Source organism: Halichoerus grypus, chromosome 12 (genome assembly GCF_964656455.1).
Source record: "Halichoerus grypus chromosome 12, mHalGry1.hap1.1, whole genome shotgun sequence".
Classification (NCBI taxonomy): domain Eukaryota; kingdom Metazoa; phylum Chordata; class Mammalia; order Carnivora; family Phocidae; genus Halichoerus; species Halichoerus grypus.
The window spans coordinates 56,699,293-56,721,553 of NC_135723.1; the positions used below are offsets into that span (position 1 = coordinate 56,699,293).

General features: G+C 47.4%; 1 protein-coding gene across 5 annotated transcripts in view; it reads right to left on the minus strand.

Annotated features, from left to right (window-relative positions):
• GSDME (gasdermin E) overlaps positions 1–22,261 on the minus strand; it is a 71,626-nt gene that overhangs the window by 24,382 nt on the left and 24,983 nt on the right. For all 5 annotated transcript variants that reach the window (XM_078059374.1, XM_078059375.1, XM_078059376.1 and 2 more), the window contains 2 exons: positions 6,052–6,223; positions 4,268–4,388 (listed from right to left, as the gene is read on the minus strand). In XM_078059374.1, the coding sequence (XP_077915500.1) occupies positions 4,268–4,388; positions 6,052–6,223 (293 nt within the window). The remainder of the gene's footprint in view (positions 1–4,267; positions 4,389–6,051; positions 6,224–22,261) is intronic.

Below are 22,261 nucleotides of genomic sequence, written 5' to 3' on the forward strand. Positions count from 1 at the left end.
TAACAAAACCAAATCTTACACAACTCATCATGTATGAAACAAAAAATTTAAATGTGATTAGTAAATTTGATTTGATTGAACTGATATTAAAGTATTATAATATATTTAAGTATACAAGTGGTATGTAGTTGTATTTTTAAAGTCTTTACTTTTCATTAGTAAATCAAATAATACAGAATAAAAAATGAACTTCTGCAATTGTATGAATGAATCTTACAAACGTTGAGTGGAAGAAAACAGACAAATGAATACATTCTTCATGAATCTATATGAAGGCAAAACTAGTCTTTTTAAAACAGCTTATCTGTTTAGATATACTGACATATTTATAGACAGAACAATATAATGTCTAGGATTTGTTTCAAAATAATTGAGTAGGGCGGAGTGAGGTGGTAAAGTTACAGATGAAACATGAATCACCCTAGTTATTAAAGCTGGATGGCAGGTACATGGGAGTTCATTGTATTATTATCTCTACTTTTGAACATGTATGAAATTTTCCATAATAAAGTTTTTTTAAATAAAAAATGTTTCCTTAAATACTTCCATAGTTAAGAACCCAACTAAGGTAACAGCTATTATGTAATAATAATGTCCTTAATAAGCCAAAACAGTAAGTGAACTTGTGAATTAGGGTTCTTTTTAAAAAGCTTCTAATTGGGGCGCCTGGGTGGCTCAGTCATTAAGTGTCTGCCTTCGGCTCAGGTCATGATCCCAGGGTCCTGGGATGGAGCCCCGCATCGGGCCCCCTGCTCAGCGGGAAGCCTGCTTCTCCCTCTCTCACCCCTCCTGCTTGTGTTCCCTCTCTCGCTGTCTCTCTCTGTCAAATAAATAAAATCTTAAAAAAAATAATAATAAAATGCTTCTAACTAATAATTTGTGTACTTAAGCACAGGCTATGGGATAAAAATGTGGAAGGCATGAGGATTAGCACATATTTTTATTTGTTTGTGAGCACAAATGATATAAAAGATCAAATAGCTATCTAAAGACAAAGGAAATAGTCCATTTACTCACTCATGACCCACGCTCACCGGGCATCCGGAGCAGCCCTGGCTCACTTTGCCCTTTGCACCAGGCACTGAGGCAGATGAGTGTGAACCAGCCCTCAGTTGATAACTTTGCTCTAGGACAGCCACCATGACTATTAACATCGTCTCAAATCCTGCCAAGAGCCGGGCAGGGCCGCCAACTGGTATTTTAGGAATCTCTGGCACCAGCTCCACTCTTGCCCGTACACATGCACGGGCCCCTGAAGACGCTGCCAATTCTGTCATTCTCTTCAGTGTCAGGCACTGTGCTAGGAACCAGTGACACAAAGCGGCTACAGTCCAGGCCTCGACAAGTATGTTACGAGTGGGGACAGAGGTAACATAGGTGGTGTGGGAGGAGGTAGACAGGTCCCTGAAGCCAGAGCGAGAACTAGAAAAGGTTTCTTGGATGAAGCAGTGTCTAAGGAACCCCCTGAAGTTTCGGTAGGAATTAGGCAAAGAGGCAGAGAGCACACAGGCCATCATGGAACTCAGGGATAAGAGGTGACAGGACTGTCCCCAGACGGGGTTAACTGGCAACAGCTGCAGCAGCTGGAGGTTAGGAGGAAGGCCGGACAAATCCTGGGGCTGGGTCACAACGCACCTGAAGTGCCGACTTTCTCTTGGGACAAAGGGAGTCTCAGAAGGGTGTTTAAGCAGATGTGTGAAGTGACCAAATTTTTATTTTTAAATAATCACATCAGCTATACTGCTAGGATGGAACAGATGGGGAAAGGTTCAGAGAAGCAGGGGGGCCAATTAAGAGTGTGCAGCGGGACCCAGTAGGGAGATGCTTTCAGGGCCAATAGACCAGCCGAGAAGGGCACAGGCCCAGGCAGGGTGGGGAGCACAGGCTCCTGTCCACAGGACATCCAATCAGAAGGACACGCTGCAAGGACATTGGCATAATGCCTGATTATACAAAGCACAAGGTGAAAGTTCAAGACCATGAAGTGATGTTTCTGATTGGCTATAAGAAGGAGCTGTTGGTGAAGGAAGGGGTCATGGCTGAGAGAATCTCTTGGTGAGGACAGGCCGCACAGGTGCCTCCCCCAAGGGACACAGGGAGTCAGCCTCTGCTTAAAGTTTCAGAGGACAAACAGGATTGTTGTCACGTGTATTCCCTCCCAGAAGGTAGGAGGAGACATCAGGCAGCCTCTTAAGGGCCCTTCTGGCCCCTGCAGGTCTGTTTATGAAGCCAGATCAGAATATTCTGTGGCAAGAGCAACAGAAAACACAGAAGGGAAAATGGGGAAAAAGCAGAACTGGCTTAAGAATCAGGCAGTGAATCACATGCAGTGTCAGCCCGGCCACCAGGCTGCACAGGCATGACAGTCAACAGTAGGAAAGAGCAATGGAGCGGGGCTTCCTAGGCCAGGGCGTGGGAAGGGAGCCAGAAGAACCTCCAGAATTCCCCCTGGGCACCTCTTCTCCACAGCACAAAGAGGAATTTATTTTCAAAGGCAGCAGAAGCCAGCCAAGATAAAAGGCTTGAAATTGAAACGCAAACAGGAGCCACACCACACAAGGCTATGTCTTTCCAACCCCGTCTGAGAAAAGAGAGGCTCCCCATGGGAGTGACAGGTGCCCCCGACAGGGCTGCAAGCAGAACAGGACGCGGCCACCTCCTCGGAGAAACAGGGAGGGGTTCCCCGCAGGGGCCCCAGCCTTGAGTGGCAGCCCCAGGCTGGTCCCCAGCCACCAAAGGTCCTCAGAGCACTCCTGGGCAGCCTCGGGTGCAGGCCACGCTTTCAAGAGGCTTATAAAAGTGTGGACAGGATAACCAGGCCTAAACATCTTAGTCTGGAGTCATGTACATGCATGTGGTAACATGCTGATAACAAAAACAGGAGGGACAACTGAATCCTCTTAATAATCCTCTTAATAATCCTCACAGAAGTCTTCCAAAGAGCCAGAATAAAATAATGCCGACGACACAAATTTGGAACCGTGGCCTAAAGCCTGTAGGTCATGATTCTTGATATTCCTGGCATTTCATGTGCCCCTGACCAACCCCTCCAGACCAGCTTCTTCAAACTGACAGCCTCACTCTTCGTCACCTCCATGAAAGGCAGGCTGCTCCACGTGGGAAAAGAAAGAGGGAGTCTCTGCCACGGCATCCCATGCCTCACATGGCCCAGGAGCTTGTGACTGTCCCGTGGGGACGGTCCACGTTCTGAGCGTCTGTAGTTGTGGCTCTATGGCATGGTGACCCCATGCAGGCCAAGTGCACACAAAAGGCTGACTCCTGGACAACTTTCTCCTCCCAAACCTCGCAGAGAACAAAGGGGGGGAAGCAGGAGACCACAATAGATATGTGCATGGTCTATTATGGCACCCCTTTTAAAACTTTCTAATTATGGAAAAGGTGAAATGGCACAAGAATAGAGCAGTATAATGAACCTCCTCTACACACCCACTGACCAGCACCGATGATCGCTCTTTACCTCTCCGGACCCCATGCACACACACCTTACACTCCACCCAGATCATTTTTGAAGCAAACCACAGACGTGTTACCATTTCATCTGTGAAGACTTCAGTATAAATCTCTAAAAATGAAGACTCTTTTTTATAACCATAACTATGACATCACCATGCCTTAACAAGTCAATCATTATGTTACATTTATTCATTCCTGGCCCCCAGAAGTGGTCAGTTTTCTTGGGCTCAACACAACCTCTTCCCAGGAGGGGCCGTAAGCATCTAAGATCCGCAGACACGAGCAAAGCAAAAGCCTGTATTTTCTTCAAATGATGCAATGACCAGGATCTCCCAGCTTTGAACAGTGGTGATCAGCAGATCAAGGTCAAGTGCCATGTTTCTGGCTTCACACTGGGCGGGGGGAAGGAAGGTGCGATGCCGCTGAGGACAGTACGATTAAGAGCTGAGACGGAGTACATAATAAACAACCACTGTGCCAGGCACTTGGTGTGCTCATCCCATTTAACCGTGACTGCAGCTCCGCGACGGAATGTCTCTCCCGCTCCAGACATGGGGAGTCAAGGCTCAGCGACACCCACAACTTGCTTGAGGCCCCACGGGATACCACGGCACCAGGGCTGAGACCTGGTCTTCTGATGGCACAGCCCACGTTGCTGACCCTGTGCCGTGCTGGTGAAAGCCCGCCCAGCCCGATGTCCTCCCAACTCAGCCCACCTGCCCCCCATGTCCCGGGACACCCCCACGCTTCCCCTCTCTTTCCTCTAATACCCAGAGCGGAAGGCAGCACTCACCGAACTGGCCGTCCAGTTTCACATACAACTCGATGACGCCATAGGCGAGGGCGGTGGGAGCAGGGATTTCCAGCACCACGTTGGTGTCCTTGACGATGTTCCCATCCTCCTTTGCGGACACCTGTGAGTGACAGTACACGATGCCACCTGTGTGCTCAGCCTCCCCCAGGCTTCTCTCTGCCTCCCCACCGCGGTCGGCCTAGGGCCTTGAACACGAGGGGCATTCAGCAAATGCCCAAAGGACGGAGTAGAAAAGAGAAGCCGGCCAGCAGACCGTAAGGATTTTATCCTTGTGGGCCTCATGATGTAGCGCACACACTGGGAAGTCAATGAGCAAACTTCAGTGGGGACACAAAAGCGGGATTCCGGAGTGTGGGCAACAGTGAGGCTAGGTCTATGGTACTGAATACAGAAGATAAATAGGGTAACTTCTCACTTCCCTCGCAGAGGATCAGGGTAACCACTTCAACATCCCGGACAATGATGAAAATCCAAACAACGTCAAAGCCGGACTGGAAGAACTTAGCTAAGAGCGAGGAGCCCCCAAAAGGACATCATTCCAGACTCCTGTCGACAGCACATTGTGTGTTCAACAAATTCGGTGGCGGGCGGGGGGGGCGCAGGAGGGAGGAGAGGTAAGGGTGAGAGGAGGCTTGCCAGGAAATGCCAAGCAGTCAGGCACCACAGCTCTCTCCTTCCAACACTGTTACAAATATGACCCTTTCCCATGACGGCCTAGGGAGAAGATCGTTGCCTAAACACTGGAGATCAGAGACTCCTTTTAGCAACTTGATCCCGGTCGGTGTGAGGACAGCCAGCCTCCTGATTCCCAGGCGGGCGCCAGGCCTGCGGTGGGGGGTCCACCATGGGCAGAAACACCGGCAGGGCCAGCCAAGCTGTCTCCCGTCAGGCACCTTCCTCATCACTGCCCCAGGGAGAGTCCAGCTGCAGACCGGACCTCTGTCTCCACTTCCTTCCAAATACAACTTTCCCGGGTCCTCTAGCAAAAGCCAAAAGGCACCCCGGGAAGCAAATGTCTAGGAATAGGACATCAGGCACCGTGGCAAGCTGTGGAGGAAACAGTCTGGGGTTGGTAGCCTCTTGTTCCACAGAAGTTCGGTACTGGCTCAGGGATCAGCGTGATAAGACTGTCTCTATTTTAATCCAGAAGCTTCTGTTTGTGTGTATATAGACACAAACACTGCTCTTTACCTTCCCGCACTCAGTCCACAAAGGATTTGAGGCAACTGATCTCAAAGTAATCATTCTGAGACCCCTGGCTCCGAGGGGCTCTGGCGGAGACCTGTGCCCTGACGCGGTCAGTACTCCTCTGACCCGTTTTCTCTGGGGAAGCACGTAACCAAGCCTGCATGGCCCTTCTGAGGGCCCTGGAGCCCTGGCCTCGGGTCTGCTTCGGGAAAGGGTACAACCAGGGATGGTCCAGCAAGAGCCAACCCTGCGCACACTCTCCCCCGGGGTGGCAGCGGGCGGGCCGAGAGCCGCACCACCAGGACAGCGCCCACCTGAGGGGCAGCTACCCCCGGGGAAGGCGGCGCCCGCGGCTTTCCGCAATTCTGAACTTCGAACTAGCAGTGAGCCAAGCCAGACGACCCTGAACGTTTCAGGTACATGAGCCAATAAATTATTTCTCGTTCAAGCCAATTTGAGGTGGATTTCTATTGGCTCACTACAGAAGAGTCCGGACAAATGAAGACACCCCCAAAGAGGCCCCTGCCCCCTGCCTCGAGGACGGGGACCAGAGAGGCCACCGAGCCCGCGCGCACCTGCACCGTCTTGGTCTGGATCCCCACCACGCCGCCGCACCTCTCCTCGATCTGAACGCGCTCCGATATCACACACGGCTGTGTCGTCACTATCTTCTGTGTCAGGACACACAGGACCTCATTCTTCCTCTCTAGCACCTGCTGCAGCACGGGGTCCCTCAGATTTACCGCTCTGGAAAAGAAAACTGGCCGTAAGCGGCCTAGTGCCTCAGGGGACATTGAGCAGCATGGATTTTCTCCTCTCCCGCGGCTGAGTAAACAGGTAGCCACCAGCATCGTTCATTTCCTGGCAATGACAGAGGGGGCAGTTCTTCCAGAAAGACATAAATCACACTTCCCAAAGCCACCCAGCACTTCCAGGCATCCAGAGAAAGGCTGCTGGGAGGAAAGGGCGCCCCCTATCACACAGCAACCCAAAGGGTGGGGGGCCTTGCACCCCGGGAGTGGGCTTTGTCATCTCATCACGGGAACGTGGGATTACTGCGGGGGGACGCTGACCAGTGGCTTCTCAAAGAGGAGAGAGGCACAAGCTTAACATACAAGTAGAAGGAAGAACCCAGAGTAGAATTAGAAAGGAACTTCCTAACCTCTCTGTCTGGGAAGGACGCATAATCTCTAAGAAGGACTTTAATGTCATTTTACAGATGCCGACGCTGAAGCCAGATAGACATGGCCTGCCCGGGGTCCCCCAGCAGAGACTTGGGGCTCCTGGGTGGCTACCCTGGAGAATTTCAAACACGAGCTAAATTTCCATCTACAGGAGAGGATTAGAAGTAAACAAATAACCCCTGCGGACCCCTCTGACGCTATCTGTCTACAGAACGGACAGGGAAAGAACCTAATTAGAATTGGTGTTGGCACAAGAACAACTGTAGTGTTCCTCTTGAGCTTTTTGGTTTTTTTTTTTTTTTTTAAGATTTTATTTATTTGAGAGAGAGAGTGGGTGAGGAACAGAGGGAGAGGGACAAGCAGACTCATGCTCGGTGCATAGCCTGACCTGGGACTTGATCTCATGACCCTGAGATCATGACCCGAGCCAAAATCAGGAGTTGGGTACTCAACTGACTGAGCCACCCAGACACCTCCCCCCTCTTGATCTTTTTAAATAGACCAAGGCTAGTTACCTTAAAAAACTCAGCAGCACCTCTAACCACACACAGTGGAGGGTCACCCCCGACCTGGGACAAACACAGATTTGCCAGGGTTCAGAAAGTATCCCCAGAACAGGAGTGAGTAGTTGTAAGGTCCTGTCTCTGTGTGAAAAGCTGCCAGGTGTAAACTCCATCAACAGACAGACACAACGATGAGACATTATTCAACCATAAGAAGGAATAATGTTCTGATGCATGCTACCTCATGAGCCAACCCTGAAGACGGTATGCTAAGTCAAATAAGCCAGGCAAAAAGGACAAATATTGGATGATTCTACTTATATGAAATACCTAGACTAGGCAAATTCATAATGACAAAGTAGATTCAAGAAGGGGCTGGGGGGGTATTGAAGGAATGAGCAGTTCTTGCTTGATGGCTAGACAGTTTCTGTTTGGGGGTGACAAAAAAGTTCTAGAAATAGATGGTGGTGATGGTTGCAAGAAAGTGTGAATGTACTTAGTGCCACTGAACTTACACTTAAAAGTGGTTAAAATGACAGATTTTGTTATATATTTTTATTACAATTTAAAAAAATAGACACATGAATAACTGTTCAATCTCAGTTGTGTTCAAAGAAATGCAAATTATAGCAATGTTTCACACATATTAAATAAGTAATATGGGGCACCTGGCTGGCTCAGTCAGAGGACCATGAGACTCTTGACCATGGGGTCATGAGATTGAGCCCCACCTTGGGTATAGAGTTACTAAATAAATAAATAAATCATGGGTTTATAAAAATAAATCGACAAAAACAATTTTTAAAAAGCTGCCCATGGGCGCCTGGGTGGCTCAGTTGGTTAAGCGACTGCCTTCAGCTCAGGTCATGATCCTGGAGTCCCGGGATCGAGTCCCACATCGGGCTCCCTGCTCAGCAGGGGGTCTCCTTCTCCCTCTGACCCTCTTCCCTCTCGTGCTCTCTGTCTCTCATTCTCTCTCTCTCAAATAAATAAATAAAAAATCTTTAAAAAAAAATAAAAAATAAAAAAAATAAAAAATAAAAAAAATAAAAAATAAAAAGCTGCCCAGACACCCATTTCCAGGAAGGCATAGGAAACAGGGGCTTGGAGCTTGCCCACTGGGTTTCAAATCCCAGATCTGCCCTCCAGCTGGGTGAATCACTCCACCTCTGCACCTTGCCTTTCTTGTGGATAAACGGATGGTAACAATGCTCTCCTCATGGGGCTGTTGTAGAGTCTAGATGAAATGACATGCAGTGAGCACAGAGTTAAATGCCACACAAACTCCAGCAGGCTCCAGCTACCTTCTGGCGTTCTTTGCTGAGGTCCCCCATATAAACCCCACTGGGTGCACCTGATGGGAATTATGAGTCATTTAATTGGGTTGGAGGCACTTTTTCACTCACTTGCTTGGAAACCTTCAATGACATGTGAACTAGGCCCTTCTGATGCTGAAGGCAATTTCAGCTTCTAGTAGATTCTTAAAAATCACCTGCTTCGATTACAGTTCAGGTACTGACTGCAGCCCACATGAACATACACATCAGAAGGAGCAACTCCAATGCTAAATTATTTGCAAAGAAAAAATTTGGCCTAAGCCACCCAAGACTCCGTTGCTTAAAACACTGACCTCCCTCCAGAGCCCCTATGCCAAACACCAGAAGGAGGAGGGTAAAAAGCCAACTGCAGGAATCTAACTTTCTTTTGCATCTGCCGGCAGGCCAGCCCTGAGACATGCCCCTGTGAGGCCTAGTGGCCCACCACACACCGGGAACAGAAGCTTGGCAGGCCACGGTCCCCCTCCAAGGCTATGACTCCAGTGACTGGGGAGGAGACAGTAAACACGGGTAAGACCCATGCAGGCCGACTCAGAAATTCTCCACTGGGCTACAGAAGCAGGGCTGTGAGGGCAGCCACTCCCCACCCAGGTGGCTGGGATTCTGCTTCCCAGAACAATGCTGCCACCTTTGGGAAGCCGGACACCAGACAAACCTAGTCATCTTCAGTTAGGAGAGGAGCCCTGTGTAGACAGAGGGGAAGCTAATTATGGGGAGAAAGGGATTGTTCATTTGCCTTTTTGCAAAGCAACCTCAGAGGGATTTTTTCCCACACCCTTCTCCTAGTGAACACCACCAGGCCCCAAGCAGTGCCAAGATGCAGAGCAGTCCGTGGGAGCCAGAACCTGGCCGTGGTCCTCCTCAGAGCAGAAGTCTATGTGTGCTGGGACTACCCTGGGGCCACCAAGGAAGGAAACCACCATATTTCAGTGTCATTCATTTACATTTATAATCCTGCATATTTCACGTACGCATTTAAAGAAGTCTATGGGTTCTTTCAGACTGCTACAGGGGTTCAAGGGAAAAAAAGTTTAAAACCCTAATTTAGGGGTTTCATAAATGAGGAACAAGGAGGCCCAGGAAAGTTGAAGACAGTAACCTTTTTTTTTTAATTTTATTTATTTATTTGACAGAGAGATTGAGAGAGAGAGAGAGAGGGAACACAAGCAGGGGGAGCAGCAGGCAGAGGGAGAGGGAGAAGCAGGCTCCCCACTGAGCAGGGAGCCCAGTGCGGGGCTTGATCCCAGGACTCCGGGATCATGACCTGAGCCGAAGGCAGACGCTTAACCAACTGAGCCACCCAGGTGCCCAAAGACAGTAACCTTTCTTAAAGCCCCACCCAGCCATGGCAGACCCACCGCGGCTGTCTTGCTCCTCTGGGGGAGGGCACTGTCTGGCTGTACCAGGAATGTGACCTTCACCTGTAGTGAAATCTTGTACTACTAGGTCCATTCCCACATGTAAATATCTTGCCTGTCTAGCTAGACCCATGGCTGGGGCTGGAAGCGGGGATTATGCCCAAGCCCTCCGGGAATCCTCTTCAGAATCTCTCTGCCTGCCCGTCCTCCCTGACCCCATTGCCTGATGGCTGCAGCCATGTGCCCTTAGAAAATCTTCCCCACACTGTCCTGATTAGCTCCACCTCCCTGGGCCCTGTTAAGAGCAACTGAACAACATGGACAGAATGTCTTCAGAAAGAGACAGAAGACACTATTCACAGTAGTTACCTCTTGAACAGGGAACTAGATAGCTAGAAGATCAGACAGAGGAGGAGACTCTTTACCTTTTCTCTTTTGATTGTTGACATTTAAACCATGTGAACATATCAATTATTCAAAAAAATTTATTTTTAGGAGCACCTGGGTGTCTCAGTCAGTTAAGCGTCTGCCTTTAGCTCAGGTCATGCTCCCCACCTTGGGCTCCCTTTTTCAAATAAATAAAATCTTTTAATAAAATTTATTATTAAAAAAAGACCTCTGGACAAACTGTAAGCTCCTGGAGGATGGAGAACCCTGCTCCTTTTATTGGTCTCTATGCCTGTACTTTCCACCTAGGCGATGGATAAATGAATAATTTATTATATAAATTCTAAAAGGCATGGTTGGAATAAATCTCCCTCCCCTACCAGGACTAAATCATGAAGAAATAGAAAATCTGAACACACCTATTACTAGTAAGGAGATTGAATCAGTACTAAAAACCTCCCAACAAACAAAAGCCCAGGACCAGAGAGCTTCCATGGTGAACTCCACCAAATATTCAAAAAACAATTAATTAATCCTTCTCAAAAATGCTTCCAAAAAAATAGAAGAGGAGGTGATGCTTCCAAACTCCTTTTGTGAGACCAGCATTACCCTGATGATACAAAAACCAGACAAGGAGGCCACAAAAAAAGTGAGTTACAGGCCAATATCCCTGATTAACACAGACACAAAATCCTCAACAAAATATAAGCAAGTCAAATTCAACAATGTATTAAAAGGAGAATATACCATGATCAAGTGGGATTTACTCCAGGGATTCAAGGCTGGTTCAACATCTGCAAATCAATCAGTATGCTCTACAATATTAATAAAATGAAGGATAAAAATCATATGACCATCTCAATAGATGCAGAAAAAGCAGAAAAGTCAACATCCATTTATGATAAAAACTCTCAACAAAGTAGGTATAGAGGGAACATACCTCAATATAATAAGGCCACATATAGCAAGCCCACAGCTAACATCATACTCAACAGTGAAAATGTGAAAGGTTTTCCTCTAAGATCAGAACAAGACAAGGATGCCCACTCTCACCACTTTTATTCAACATAGTATTGGAAGTCCTAGCTGGACTTCGACAAGAAAAGGAGATAAGGGGCACCTGGGTGGCTCAGTTGGTTAAACGTCTGCCTTCGGCTCAGGTCATGATCCCAGGGTCCTGGGATAGAGTCCCACATCTGGCTCCCTGCTCAGCCAGGAGCCTGCTTCTCCCTCTCCTCCCCACCTTCTCTCTGTCACAATCTCTGTCACTATCTGTCTCTCTCCCTCAAATAAATAAAATCTCTTAAAAGATTTTTTTAAAAAAAGAAAAGGAAATAAAACACTTCCAAATCAGGAAAGAAAAACTGTCACTATTTGCATATGACATATTACATATAGGAAACCCTAAACACTCCACGAAAAAACTGTTAGAATAAACAAATTCAGTAAAGTTGCAGGACACAAAAGCAATATATAAAAATCTGTTGCATTTCTTTATATTAGTAACAAATAATCAAAAGAGAAATTAAGAAAGTAATACCATTTATAATTATGCAAAAAGAATAAAATACCTAGGAATAAATTTACCCAAGGAGGTGAAAGACCTGTACACTGAGAACTATAGGATACTGATGAAAGAAAATGAAGACACAAATAAATGGAAAGATAGTCTTTGCTCGTGGATTGGAATAACTAATATTGTTAAAATGTCCATATGGCCCAAAACAATCTATAGCTTCAAGGTAATCCTATCAAAATCCCAATGGCATTCTTCACAGAGCTAGAACAAACAATCCTAAAATTTGTATGGAACCACAGAAGACCCTGAATAGTCAAAGCAATCTTGAGAAAGAACAACAAAGTTAGAGTCATCATACTCTCTTATTTCAAACTGTATTACAAAGCTATGGAATCAAAACAGTATGGTCTTGGCATAAGAACATACCCATACATCATTGGAACAGAATACAGAGCCCAGAAATAAACCCACGCACATATGGTGAGTTAGTTTATGACAAAGCAGCCAAGGACATACAATGGAGAAAGTACTGTCTCAATAAATAGTGTTGGGAAAACTTAACAACCACATGCAAAAGAACAAAACTGAACCACTATCTTACACCATCCACAAAAATTGACTCAAAGTGGATTAAAGACTTGAATGTTACACCTGAAACCATAAAACTCCTAGAAGAAAGCATGGGTGACAAATTCCTTAACATTGGTCTTGGCAATGATTTTTTTAATCTGACCCCAAAAGCAAAAATAAAAGCAAAAGCAACAAAAGTAAAAACAAACAAGTGGGACCAATCACTAAAACACTTCTGCACAGCAAAGGAAACCATCAATAAAATGAAAAGGCAACCTACTGAATGGGAGAAGACATTTACAAACCATAAATCTGATAAGGGGTTAATATCCAAAATATATAAGGAACTCATAAAACTCAACAGCAGAAAAACAATCCAATTAAAAAATGGGCAGAGGATCTGAATAGACATTTTTCCAAAGAAGATATACTGATGGCCAATGGGTACGTGCAAAGGTGCTCGACATCACTCATCATCAGGGAAATGCAAAGCAAAACCACAATGAGATATCACCTCATACCTGTTAGAATGGCTACTTTCAAAAAGACAAGAAATAACAAATGGTGGTGAGGATGTGAAGAGAACCTGTGTACTGTTGGTGGGAATGTAAATTGGTGCAGCCACTATGAAAAAAATCACATGGAGATTTCTCAAAAATTTAAAAATAGAACCACCATATGATCCAGCAATTCCATTTCTGAGTATTTATCTAAAGAAAACAAAAACACTTACTTGAGAAGATATACCCACCCCCAATTCAATGCAGCATCACTTACAACAGCCAAGATTTAGAAATAACCTAAGTGTTCACCAATGAACGAATGGATAAAGAAAATGTGGTATATACATACAGTGGAATTTTATTCAGCCATAAAAAAGAATTAAATCATGCCATTGGCGACAACATGGATGGACCTTAAGGATATTGTGCTAAGTGAAATAAGTCAGACTTAGAAAGACAAATACAGTAAGATCTCATATATGGAATTCAGAAAAACAAAAAACAGAACTCATAGATACAGAGAACAGATTGGTGGTTGCCAAAGGTGAGGGTTGGGGGTGGATAAAATGGGTGAAGTGGGTCAAAGGGTACAAAATTCCAGTTATAAGTAAGTCCTGAGGATGTAATGTACAGCATGGTGACTACAGTTAATAATACTGTACAGGGGCACCTGGGTGGCTCAGTCGTTAAGCGTCTGCCTTCGGCTCAGGTCATGATCCCAGGGTCCTAGGATCGAGCCCCATATGTTGGGCTCCCTGCTCAGGGGGAAGCCGGCTTCTCCCTCTCCCACGCCCCCTGCTTGTGTTCCTGCTCTCGTTATCTGTCAAATAAATAAATAAAATATATTTTTTTAAAAAGTACTATACAGCAGCTCCCTTTTATGTGTGGTCTCAATTACCCATGGTCAACCATGGTCTGGAAGCAGATGACCCTCCTTTTGATGAATCATCAGGTCAATAATAGCCTTACACTACATCATAGTACCTACATCATTTACCTCACCTCACCTCATTACATAGGCATTTTATAATCTCACATCATCATCATCATTATCAGAAGGATGAGTATGGTACATAAGATATTTTGAGAGAGAGAGACCAAATTCACATAACTTTTATTACAGTACACTGTTAGAATTGTTCTACTTTATTATTATTCTTATTAATTTCTTACTAGGCTTAATTTGGAAGTTAAACTTTATCTTCAGTTTAACTTAAACTTATCTTATTAAGATAAACTTATCTTAATCTTATAACTTAACTTTATAAAGTTAAACTTTATCCATATATGAAAAAATGTATTATGCACAGGGTTAGGTATTATCCGTGGTTTCAAGCATCCACTGGGGTCTTGGAACATATCCCCCATGGGAAGGGGGGACTACTATATTGCATATTTCAAAGTTGCTAGAAGAATAAATCTTAAAAGTTCTCATCACGAGAAAGTAAAATATTTGTTAATTACATATGGTGACAGATGTTATATATTACAGTGATCATTTAGCAATGTATACAAACATTGAATCATTACATTGTACAGCTGAAACTAATATAATGTGATGTGTCAATTATACCTCAATTAAAAAAAATGATCCCTTCCCCAGTCCGGCCAGGGATCAATGTCCACAGGAGGAAGGAGGCAGAAGCTCTCCCATAAGAAAATGAACAGCCAGATGTTCTTTGTCCTCTTCACACATATTTTTAAGGACAGCCCAAGGTGCTTTTCTCTTCTTGGGGGACAACAATATGAAAGCAAGAACAGAAGACCACCAAGATGCAGACATCATATAATCAATCTGAAAGGGTTAGACCTAAGGCACACACCTGGAGGTGAGTGAAGGGGGTAACACTGAATGGGGAGAAGAGTGCCCGTTCCTCACCCTCACTCAGTGCACTTGTTGGACATCCTCCCTCTTGCTCCCGTTCTCCTGTGGGATCATCCTCCTTCTTTCTAAAGATTTATTTATTTTATTTGAGAGAGCGAGCGAGCAAGAACCCGCGTAAGCTGGGGAGGGGCAGAGGGGGGAGAGAAAGAGAATCTCAAGCAGGCTCCATAGTCCGCACAGAGCCCACCGCGGGGCTGGATCCCAAGATGCTGAGATCATGACCTGAACCAAAACCAAAAGTTGGAAGTTCAACCAATTGAGCCATCCAGGCGCCCCAAAGATTTTTTTTTTTTTTTTTTTTTTTAGAGAGAGAGAGCATGCGTGCAAGCAGGGGAGGGGCAGACGAGAGAGAGAATCTGAAGCAGGCTCCATGCTGAGTGCAGAGGCCCCCGCAGGGATGGATCTCAGGACCCCGAGATCATGACCTGAACCGAAATTAAGAGTCAGACGCTCAATGACTGAGCCCCCAGGCACCGCAGGATCATCCTGCTCCCGTGTACCTGGCCGCTCCGTGGGCCGCAAACCCCTGCAGCGCTTCTGGAGCTGGTCCCCAGCTTTATCTCCCACGCGCCAGGTTGCTACCTTCTGAGCCTCGGTCTGCAAACCTGGAAACCGAGAACTGGCTACGGGGCTTCTGTTTAGTGAGGCCTTACACACGGGGGCCACACCGTCCGCACTTCCTTTCATCCACTACTGGCAGGGAGAACGCTGCCCAGGCTGGTCAAAGACATGCCCACAACTTTCAGGGGGCTTCGTGAGGTGAGCCCTCAGCCAGGAGGCGGACCCTCAAAGCCGTTAAGAAATGGCCTTACAGACACCCAATGGGTCGGGGAGCCGCAGGGAAGGAGCAGTCGGGGGGGGGGGGGGGGTGGGAGGGGAGTGAGCCTCCAAGCCGGCGCAGCGGCTGGAGACCAGGGCAGCCAGCAGGAGGACAGGCTCCTCTCCTAAGGCACCTAATAGTTCCCCAGCCCAGCCCCAATGAAGCTGCCTCCTCTCCCAGGCTGAAGCTTTACTTTGAATTCTCTCTCGAAGGCTTTGAAAGCCAAAATGCAAATTCAGAGAGAAGAAATCCAGAGAAGGCTTTTACAACTCTAATAATATCCAAAAGAAGGAGGGAAGCAGCTTTCTTTTCTAAAGCACAAATGCAGTCCCCAGGATCCCTCCCACAGAGACGAGGGGAAGGCATGCTTTCTCATGCAGACCACCCCCCCCCCCCAAACTCATTCATTCAACTCCACAAACAGCTCAGTCCTATTATGACCCAGGCACTGGGCTAGACGCTGGTGATTGCTCAGCGAACAAGACCAAGGCAGTCACTGTTGCCACAATCCCCCTGTGTAACGGCCCTTGATAATAACAGGTCCTACAGGAATAGGGTTTCCGATGGCATTCTCATAAGGCCCTCAAAAAGCAGGCAACATCACGAGAGTAGAAAACCTCAGCTTTTATCCACTCTGCTAAAGAGAAATGATAAAACTACAAGGGCCCCGGGGTTCCTAGTTTTGGGGTGGAAAACCAGTTGCATCTCGAGTATCCCATCGGATGAACCCATCAGCAAGGGCTACCCACCTGTAGGGAAAAGGATTCCAAGGCTGAGTCCAGGCCAGGCCCAAGGCAGTGAGGAGCAAGAAAGCCACGACTGATTGGCAACGTCTGCAGAGGCCTGAGAAGGCAATGGAGACTGCCTCTCACCCCCCACCCCCGCCCCGAGGTAACAGACGCACCTGAATCACATGGCACGTTAGTGACACAGCCAAAGTCAGGACACACAGCTGCTTTTTTCTATAATTCTATTTTAATTCCAGTATAATTACAAAAAATCCTAAAATGGATATGGAACCACACAAGACCCCAAATAGCCAAAGCAATTTGGAAAAAGGAAAGCAAAGCCGGAGGCTGGAGGCATCACCATTCCAGACTTAAGCTATCTTACAAAGCTGTCGTGATCAAGACAGTATGGTACTGGCACAAAAACAGACACACAGATCAACACAACAGAACAGAGAGCCCAGAAATAAACCCACGATGACGTGGTCAATTAATTTGCGACAAAGCAGGAAAGAATATGCAATGGGAAAAAGACAGTCTCTTCAACAAATGGTGTTGGGAAAACCGGGACAGCCACATGCAGAAGAATGAAACCGGACCATTTCCTTACACCACACACAAAAATAGACTCGAAATGGGTGAAAGACCTAAATGTGAGACCCGATGCCATAAAAATCCTAGAAGAGAGCACAGGCAGTAATGTCTCTGACATCTGCTATAGCAACATTTTTCTAAACGTGTCCCCTGAGGTCAGGGAAATAAGAGCAAAAATAAAGCTAGTGGGATTCCATCCAAGGGACACATGGCTTCTGACTCCTGGACCAGTGCTCTTTCCGCGGCACTGCTCTGAAAACTAACAACAAGAGGCACGGGGCCCCGAGGCGCTCTGGAAAAAGGGCAGGATGGCCAGAGGCGGGAACAGACTGGGGACATTACAAAGACGCCAGAAGATGGTGGCTGGCCTCCTATTGCCAGAGTATTTAGCACGAATTACTAACCCACAGAAGCACACCGATGATTAAAGCCTTAGCAGTTTAGGTGTTTCTTTCAGAAAGTTGTGACGGATCGGCTAAAGCTGCAGCGAAAGAGGCGCGTGCTCCCAGACCCGCTGGGGGCCACAAAGGCTGCGGACACGAGGCCCGCGCACACGGCTCGGGAGCTCGGCTCTGCTCTTCTGACAGCTCGCTGAGCAGCGAAGGTGGCTTGTCTCACCGGAGCCAACGTCCTCCAGCCTACAGAGGCAGCAAAACGCCCACCGCGGCTGTGGCACGAGGCTAATTTCGGGCACCGCCCCCTAAAATCCTGAAATGCAGATGCCGATGCTGCTTCCATCTGCCTGTTTACCCCCTCGAGGGGACACGCTTTGCCCTTCCAAGCCTGCATGCTCCCCGAGAGGGAAAGGGGGACAGGCAGCACCTCCGGGTGCTGCACTGGGCCCTCGGGGCCTGGAAGGTTCTGGCACCCTGAGTGTCCTTCACCACTAGCTGCACACCCCAAGTTCGTTCAGGCTTGAGAGCCTGATGTCGGTGGGCGGTAGGGGGAGAGCCAGCCCCACAGACGGGTCTTTCAGCCAAGCCTGGTCATTCCATTGCTCTTAGCAGGGACTGCAGTAGGATGGTCCACTGTGACAATTCTGGGCCACTGAGACTTGAGGAAAACCTGCTGAGGGTTCTCACAAGGTTTTTTCCTTCCTCTTAAAATGAGGTACACGGAAGAGACCGCTTTTCTGCCCCTAGGCCTTGTTGTCCGCAATGCAGCCATTTGGGGACCAACAGAAGTAGGCTACTGAGACGCACGATGCACAGAGGCTCCCACGGGGGGCTGCACAGAGCCACTGGATTGACCATCCACCATTCACTTGGGTTAAGGATGGCTCATCCCACCTCAAGATGATTCCTTATGTGAGGTTCTTTGCAACTAGAGACACCCTAACTGGCTCGTGAAGTTACTGTCACCTTATTCCACGGGGAGACAAGCAACACAGAGGGCTTATAAACCAATGACCCGAAGGCGCACAGCTAATAACGGCCAGGATCAGGATGCACATGGAACGCACGTTTCCATCTTCCCTCTCCCTCCAAGGCCTCCACTGGGCGTTGCATACAGAAAGTACTAAATACATGCTTGTTAACAGACCAGCAGCCTTTCTGCTCCCCAGAGACTAGCAGCAGACCCTCTCGGACACTGGAGCAGTCACCCATGGGCAGGCTCCTCACCACCAAGCCAGAGACTCCATTTCAACCATGAAAGAAATTTCCCACACACCGGAGATACCAAACCCAAAGCAGGGGTCAGGAAATCTCTAGAAACCTGAACTACTGCACCCTGGGGCCTCTGGTGTAATCTAATGAGAAAGGCCTCGCTCTCTCTCTCTCACTTGGCTGTGACTTCAGGACTGTAAGTTGCCTGAAAAAAATAAAAATCAAGGCACAATGCTAACCCCCCATGATTACCAACATGACCAGGTACCTCCCCGCACACCGAGACAGCTCCACCTCTGTTCACATTATAGTCTATAGGACACCTCACCCCGCTCACATACAACCCAGGCAGAGAGAGGAAAAAACAACTGAGCCATCGGAGACGTTCAGCTTCCAGACAGACTAATCCGTTCGCTGCCACCAGTGGGTGAGATGCGGCAGGTCTGCAAGATGAGAAACCAAGTGGAGCTGGGGCTGAGCTGAGTTCACGCAGGAGCCCTTGGGACATTCTTCTTTCCAAACTCTGTGCTTCAGCAGCTAGACTGGAAAAATTAGGTGTTTTGTGCATCTGGGCTTAAATCCTGAGTCCGGGCAAACTAATTAACGTCAGCAATTGAGGCTGCTCAGATGTAAAATGAAGACGCACCAATGATTCGCTCAAGCGGACAGTGCTTACTACGCCTTAGGCTCCGCGCAGGGCCACAGGGGAGCCAGACGATGTGCCGGGAGGAACACGCACATGGAAGCAGGCAGGTGCGACGTACGTTCCCCCCCAGAGTCACACCGGTTTGTGTCCCGATAGGGGAATCGTTGGGTGACGTGGCTCCTGAAGGCAGTGGGGCTAATCTGAGGAATTGGCCAGAAACAGAGGAGGTGAATCTGCTTGTGTGCTTCTGGGCACCTGTGTGGACGGGAGTGAAGGAGCTTTCAGACAAGGCCTGAAGGTGAGAAAGAGCCTGGAGCTTAATCCCAGGAACTGAGACAAGTTCAGGGGACTGGCCTGGAGAGCGTGAGGGGGGAATGGTGGGGAAGGACGCCGAAGAGCCAAAGCCGGGCTGTGTCAACCAGACAGGGGTGTGGACATCATGCTAAGACACCGGAAAGCACAGAGGGCACAGAAGGCACGAGCCAGGCAGGGCCATGCTCCAACCCACTGCCTGTGGAGAACCCACTGGGAGGGGGGACAGTGGGTACAGAGAGGAGGACATCTGCTAGGAGGCTCCGTGGACATCCACAGAAGAGATGGCAGAGGCCAGCACCGGGAAGTGGTTGTGAGGCCAGGACCATGGGAACAGGTAAGAAAGATACGGAAGAGGTAGAGTCAACCGGCGAGAGACTAGGTATGGGAGAGAAGCTGAGGAAGGAGCCACGTCTGGTACTAAGATTTCTGGCTGAAACAACTGGACTTAAGCCTCAGCAACCAGCACCTCAAAGGGAGTCAGGCCAAGAAGCAGGTTCAGAGAGAAGATGACAATTGCAGTGATGGCTACAGTCTATGTGTCAGACCCCGTGTGAAGAGCCCAGGTGGGATAAACATCTGCTCGTCTGACCTTGAACTTTGACTCGTTCCAGGTAATCCAATTTTGCACACCACATCTCATCAATCTTAAAACACATATTTTTTTCACATCTTAACATCTGAAATCAGGATGTTTTAAAACTGATGGGTGACATCGTTTAATTGGCAGTGTTCTTTCTTAGTGATATGTAAAATAGCGGTGCATCTTACAATGGATGACATCTTGGATTTGATGAAATATGATAATGTCTACCAATCTTAGAAGAATACAGTACTTGAATGTCTCTTGTTAGGACATAAATCCTACCTAGTTCCAAAAAGATCTGAAGTAGCCTGTCAAAGTAAAGCTGATAGGACAAGTTGGGTTCTGCAAAAAAATAAAAACCACTCCCAGAATCAAATATTGGAAAGAATCCCCAGAACGCCCTTGTCTCCCACATGAGGGGTTATTTAGCTGGCCATGATTTACACTGTGGATAAAAATAACAGAAGGTCAAACAAACTTCCAGGAACCCCCAATCCTAAGAACTAAGACCAAAACCAGGACACAGAATAATTTGAAAAAAATAACAGTAAGTTCACCGACTTTCAGACAGCACAGAAATGGGTGTGGCCTGGGGTCTCAGAAAAGACATCTTTTATTTTTTTATTTTTTTAAAGATTTTATTTATTTATTTGACACAGAGAGAGAGAGAGAACAAGCAGGGGGCGCAGCAGAGGGAGAGGGAGAAGCAGGCTTCCCGCTGAGCAGGGAGCCCCATGCGGGGCTCGATCCCAGGACCCTGAGATCATGCCCTGAGCCGAAGGCAGACACTTAACTGACTGAGCCACCCAGGCGCCCCAGAAAAAGTATCTTTTTAAAAGAGTGGACTTGGTGGGGCCTTGAAAGCTTCGTAGCTGCATTTCCCACAAAGAATGTGATGACCAAGGCAAGGCCCACTAACGTCTTCCTGATGTAGTTCAAGGGCTCTGTGTAGCTTTATTCAAGAATCGAATGAGCACTTCCCATGACAAAACATGCAGAGAGAACAGCCTCCTGCTTCCAGACTTGGTGGCACAGCTCCGTGTCAGGGTCCACACTCATTTCGGAAGAAGCCAGGCTGTGGCTAAGGCAGGAACCAGAGCCTCTCCCACCCTCCCTGAAGGTAGCTAGTCCTCCCACGGTGGGGTTCCCAAGGGAGACTACAGGGCTGCCTGCCTCCTCCAAGATGCGAACTTCAGAAAAGCTACACGTCAGAAACTCCAAGGACGTCACTTTATTTCTCCTCTGAAACGCGGCATCTCCCTGCTCTGTTTTCAAAGGCTAAGTCACACGTTTCCCTCCGACAGCTCTGACCTTTCCTGGCTTTTCTAACCATGCTCTATTTGGGGCTAGCGATAACAGCCATAGTTATAAAAGGGTTCCCACCAATGACTACATGCTGCACGAACTTGCCATGCGCCATGCTTTGTTTATATTCTCTCATTTAATTCTCACACAAATGCCTTGGGAACACTAATCCCATTTTATTAATGAAATCCAGGGCAGTGAAGGAGAAAAAGATGGCTCCTATGTCTTGGTTTAAAGAAAAAGATCTTTTTTGCGGCGCCTGGGTGGCTCAGTCGGTTAAGTGTCTGCCTTTGGTTCAGGTCATGATCCCAGGGTCCTGGGATCGAGCCCTGCATCAGGCTCCCTGCTCTGCGGGAAGCCTGCTTCTCCCTCTCCCACTGCTTGTGTTCCCTCTCTCGCTGTCTCTCTCTGTCAAATAAATAAAACCTTTCTAAAAAAATAAGTAAATAAATAAAAACAAAATTTTTTGTGTGTAAACCGCTGGAATTCAGAAGTATTTAGATATAATAAGATTGAGTGTAATTTTGAAATATTTTAAGTAATTACGAAGGTCTGTCATTGTCCTACCATTGCTGACATGGTATGTCAGCCCCGCAGCATTTATAAGTTGGAATTCTTAATGAAAAGCCCAACTTCTAATTATCACAGAGTCATTCAGAAACTGAATCTGTTCTACCAGAATTTGCTTTACCATACAACAGAGAAGGAGAATGGTATCTGCTCTGGAAATCAGCCAAAACCAAGGCCCAAACTCAGGGAGAAGGAGCTGATGCGTGTACTCTGGAGTCCACTCACTCCTGGTATCTAGCCAGGAGAAAACCCTCAGAGGTCATCTAGTCAGATACTTCACCGACAGCCGAGGAAACTGAGACAAGGGGCAAAAGTGACAGAGCAAGTTACAGAAGTTATTAACCAGGAATAAAGTTGCCCAAGACCCTAGG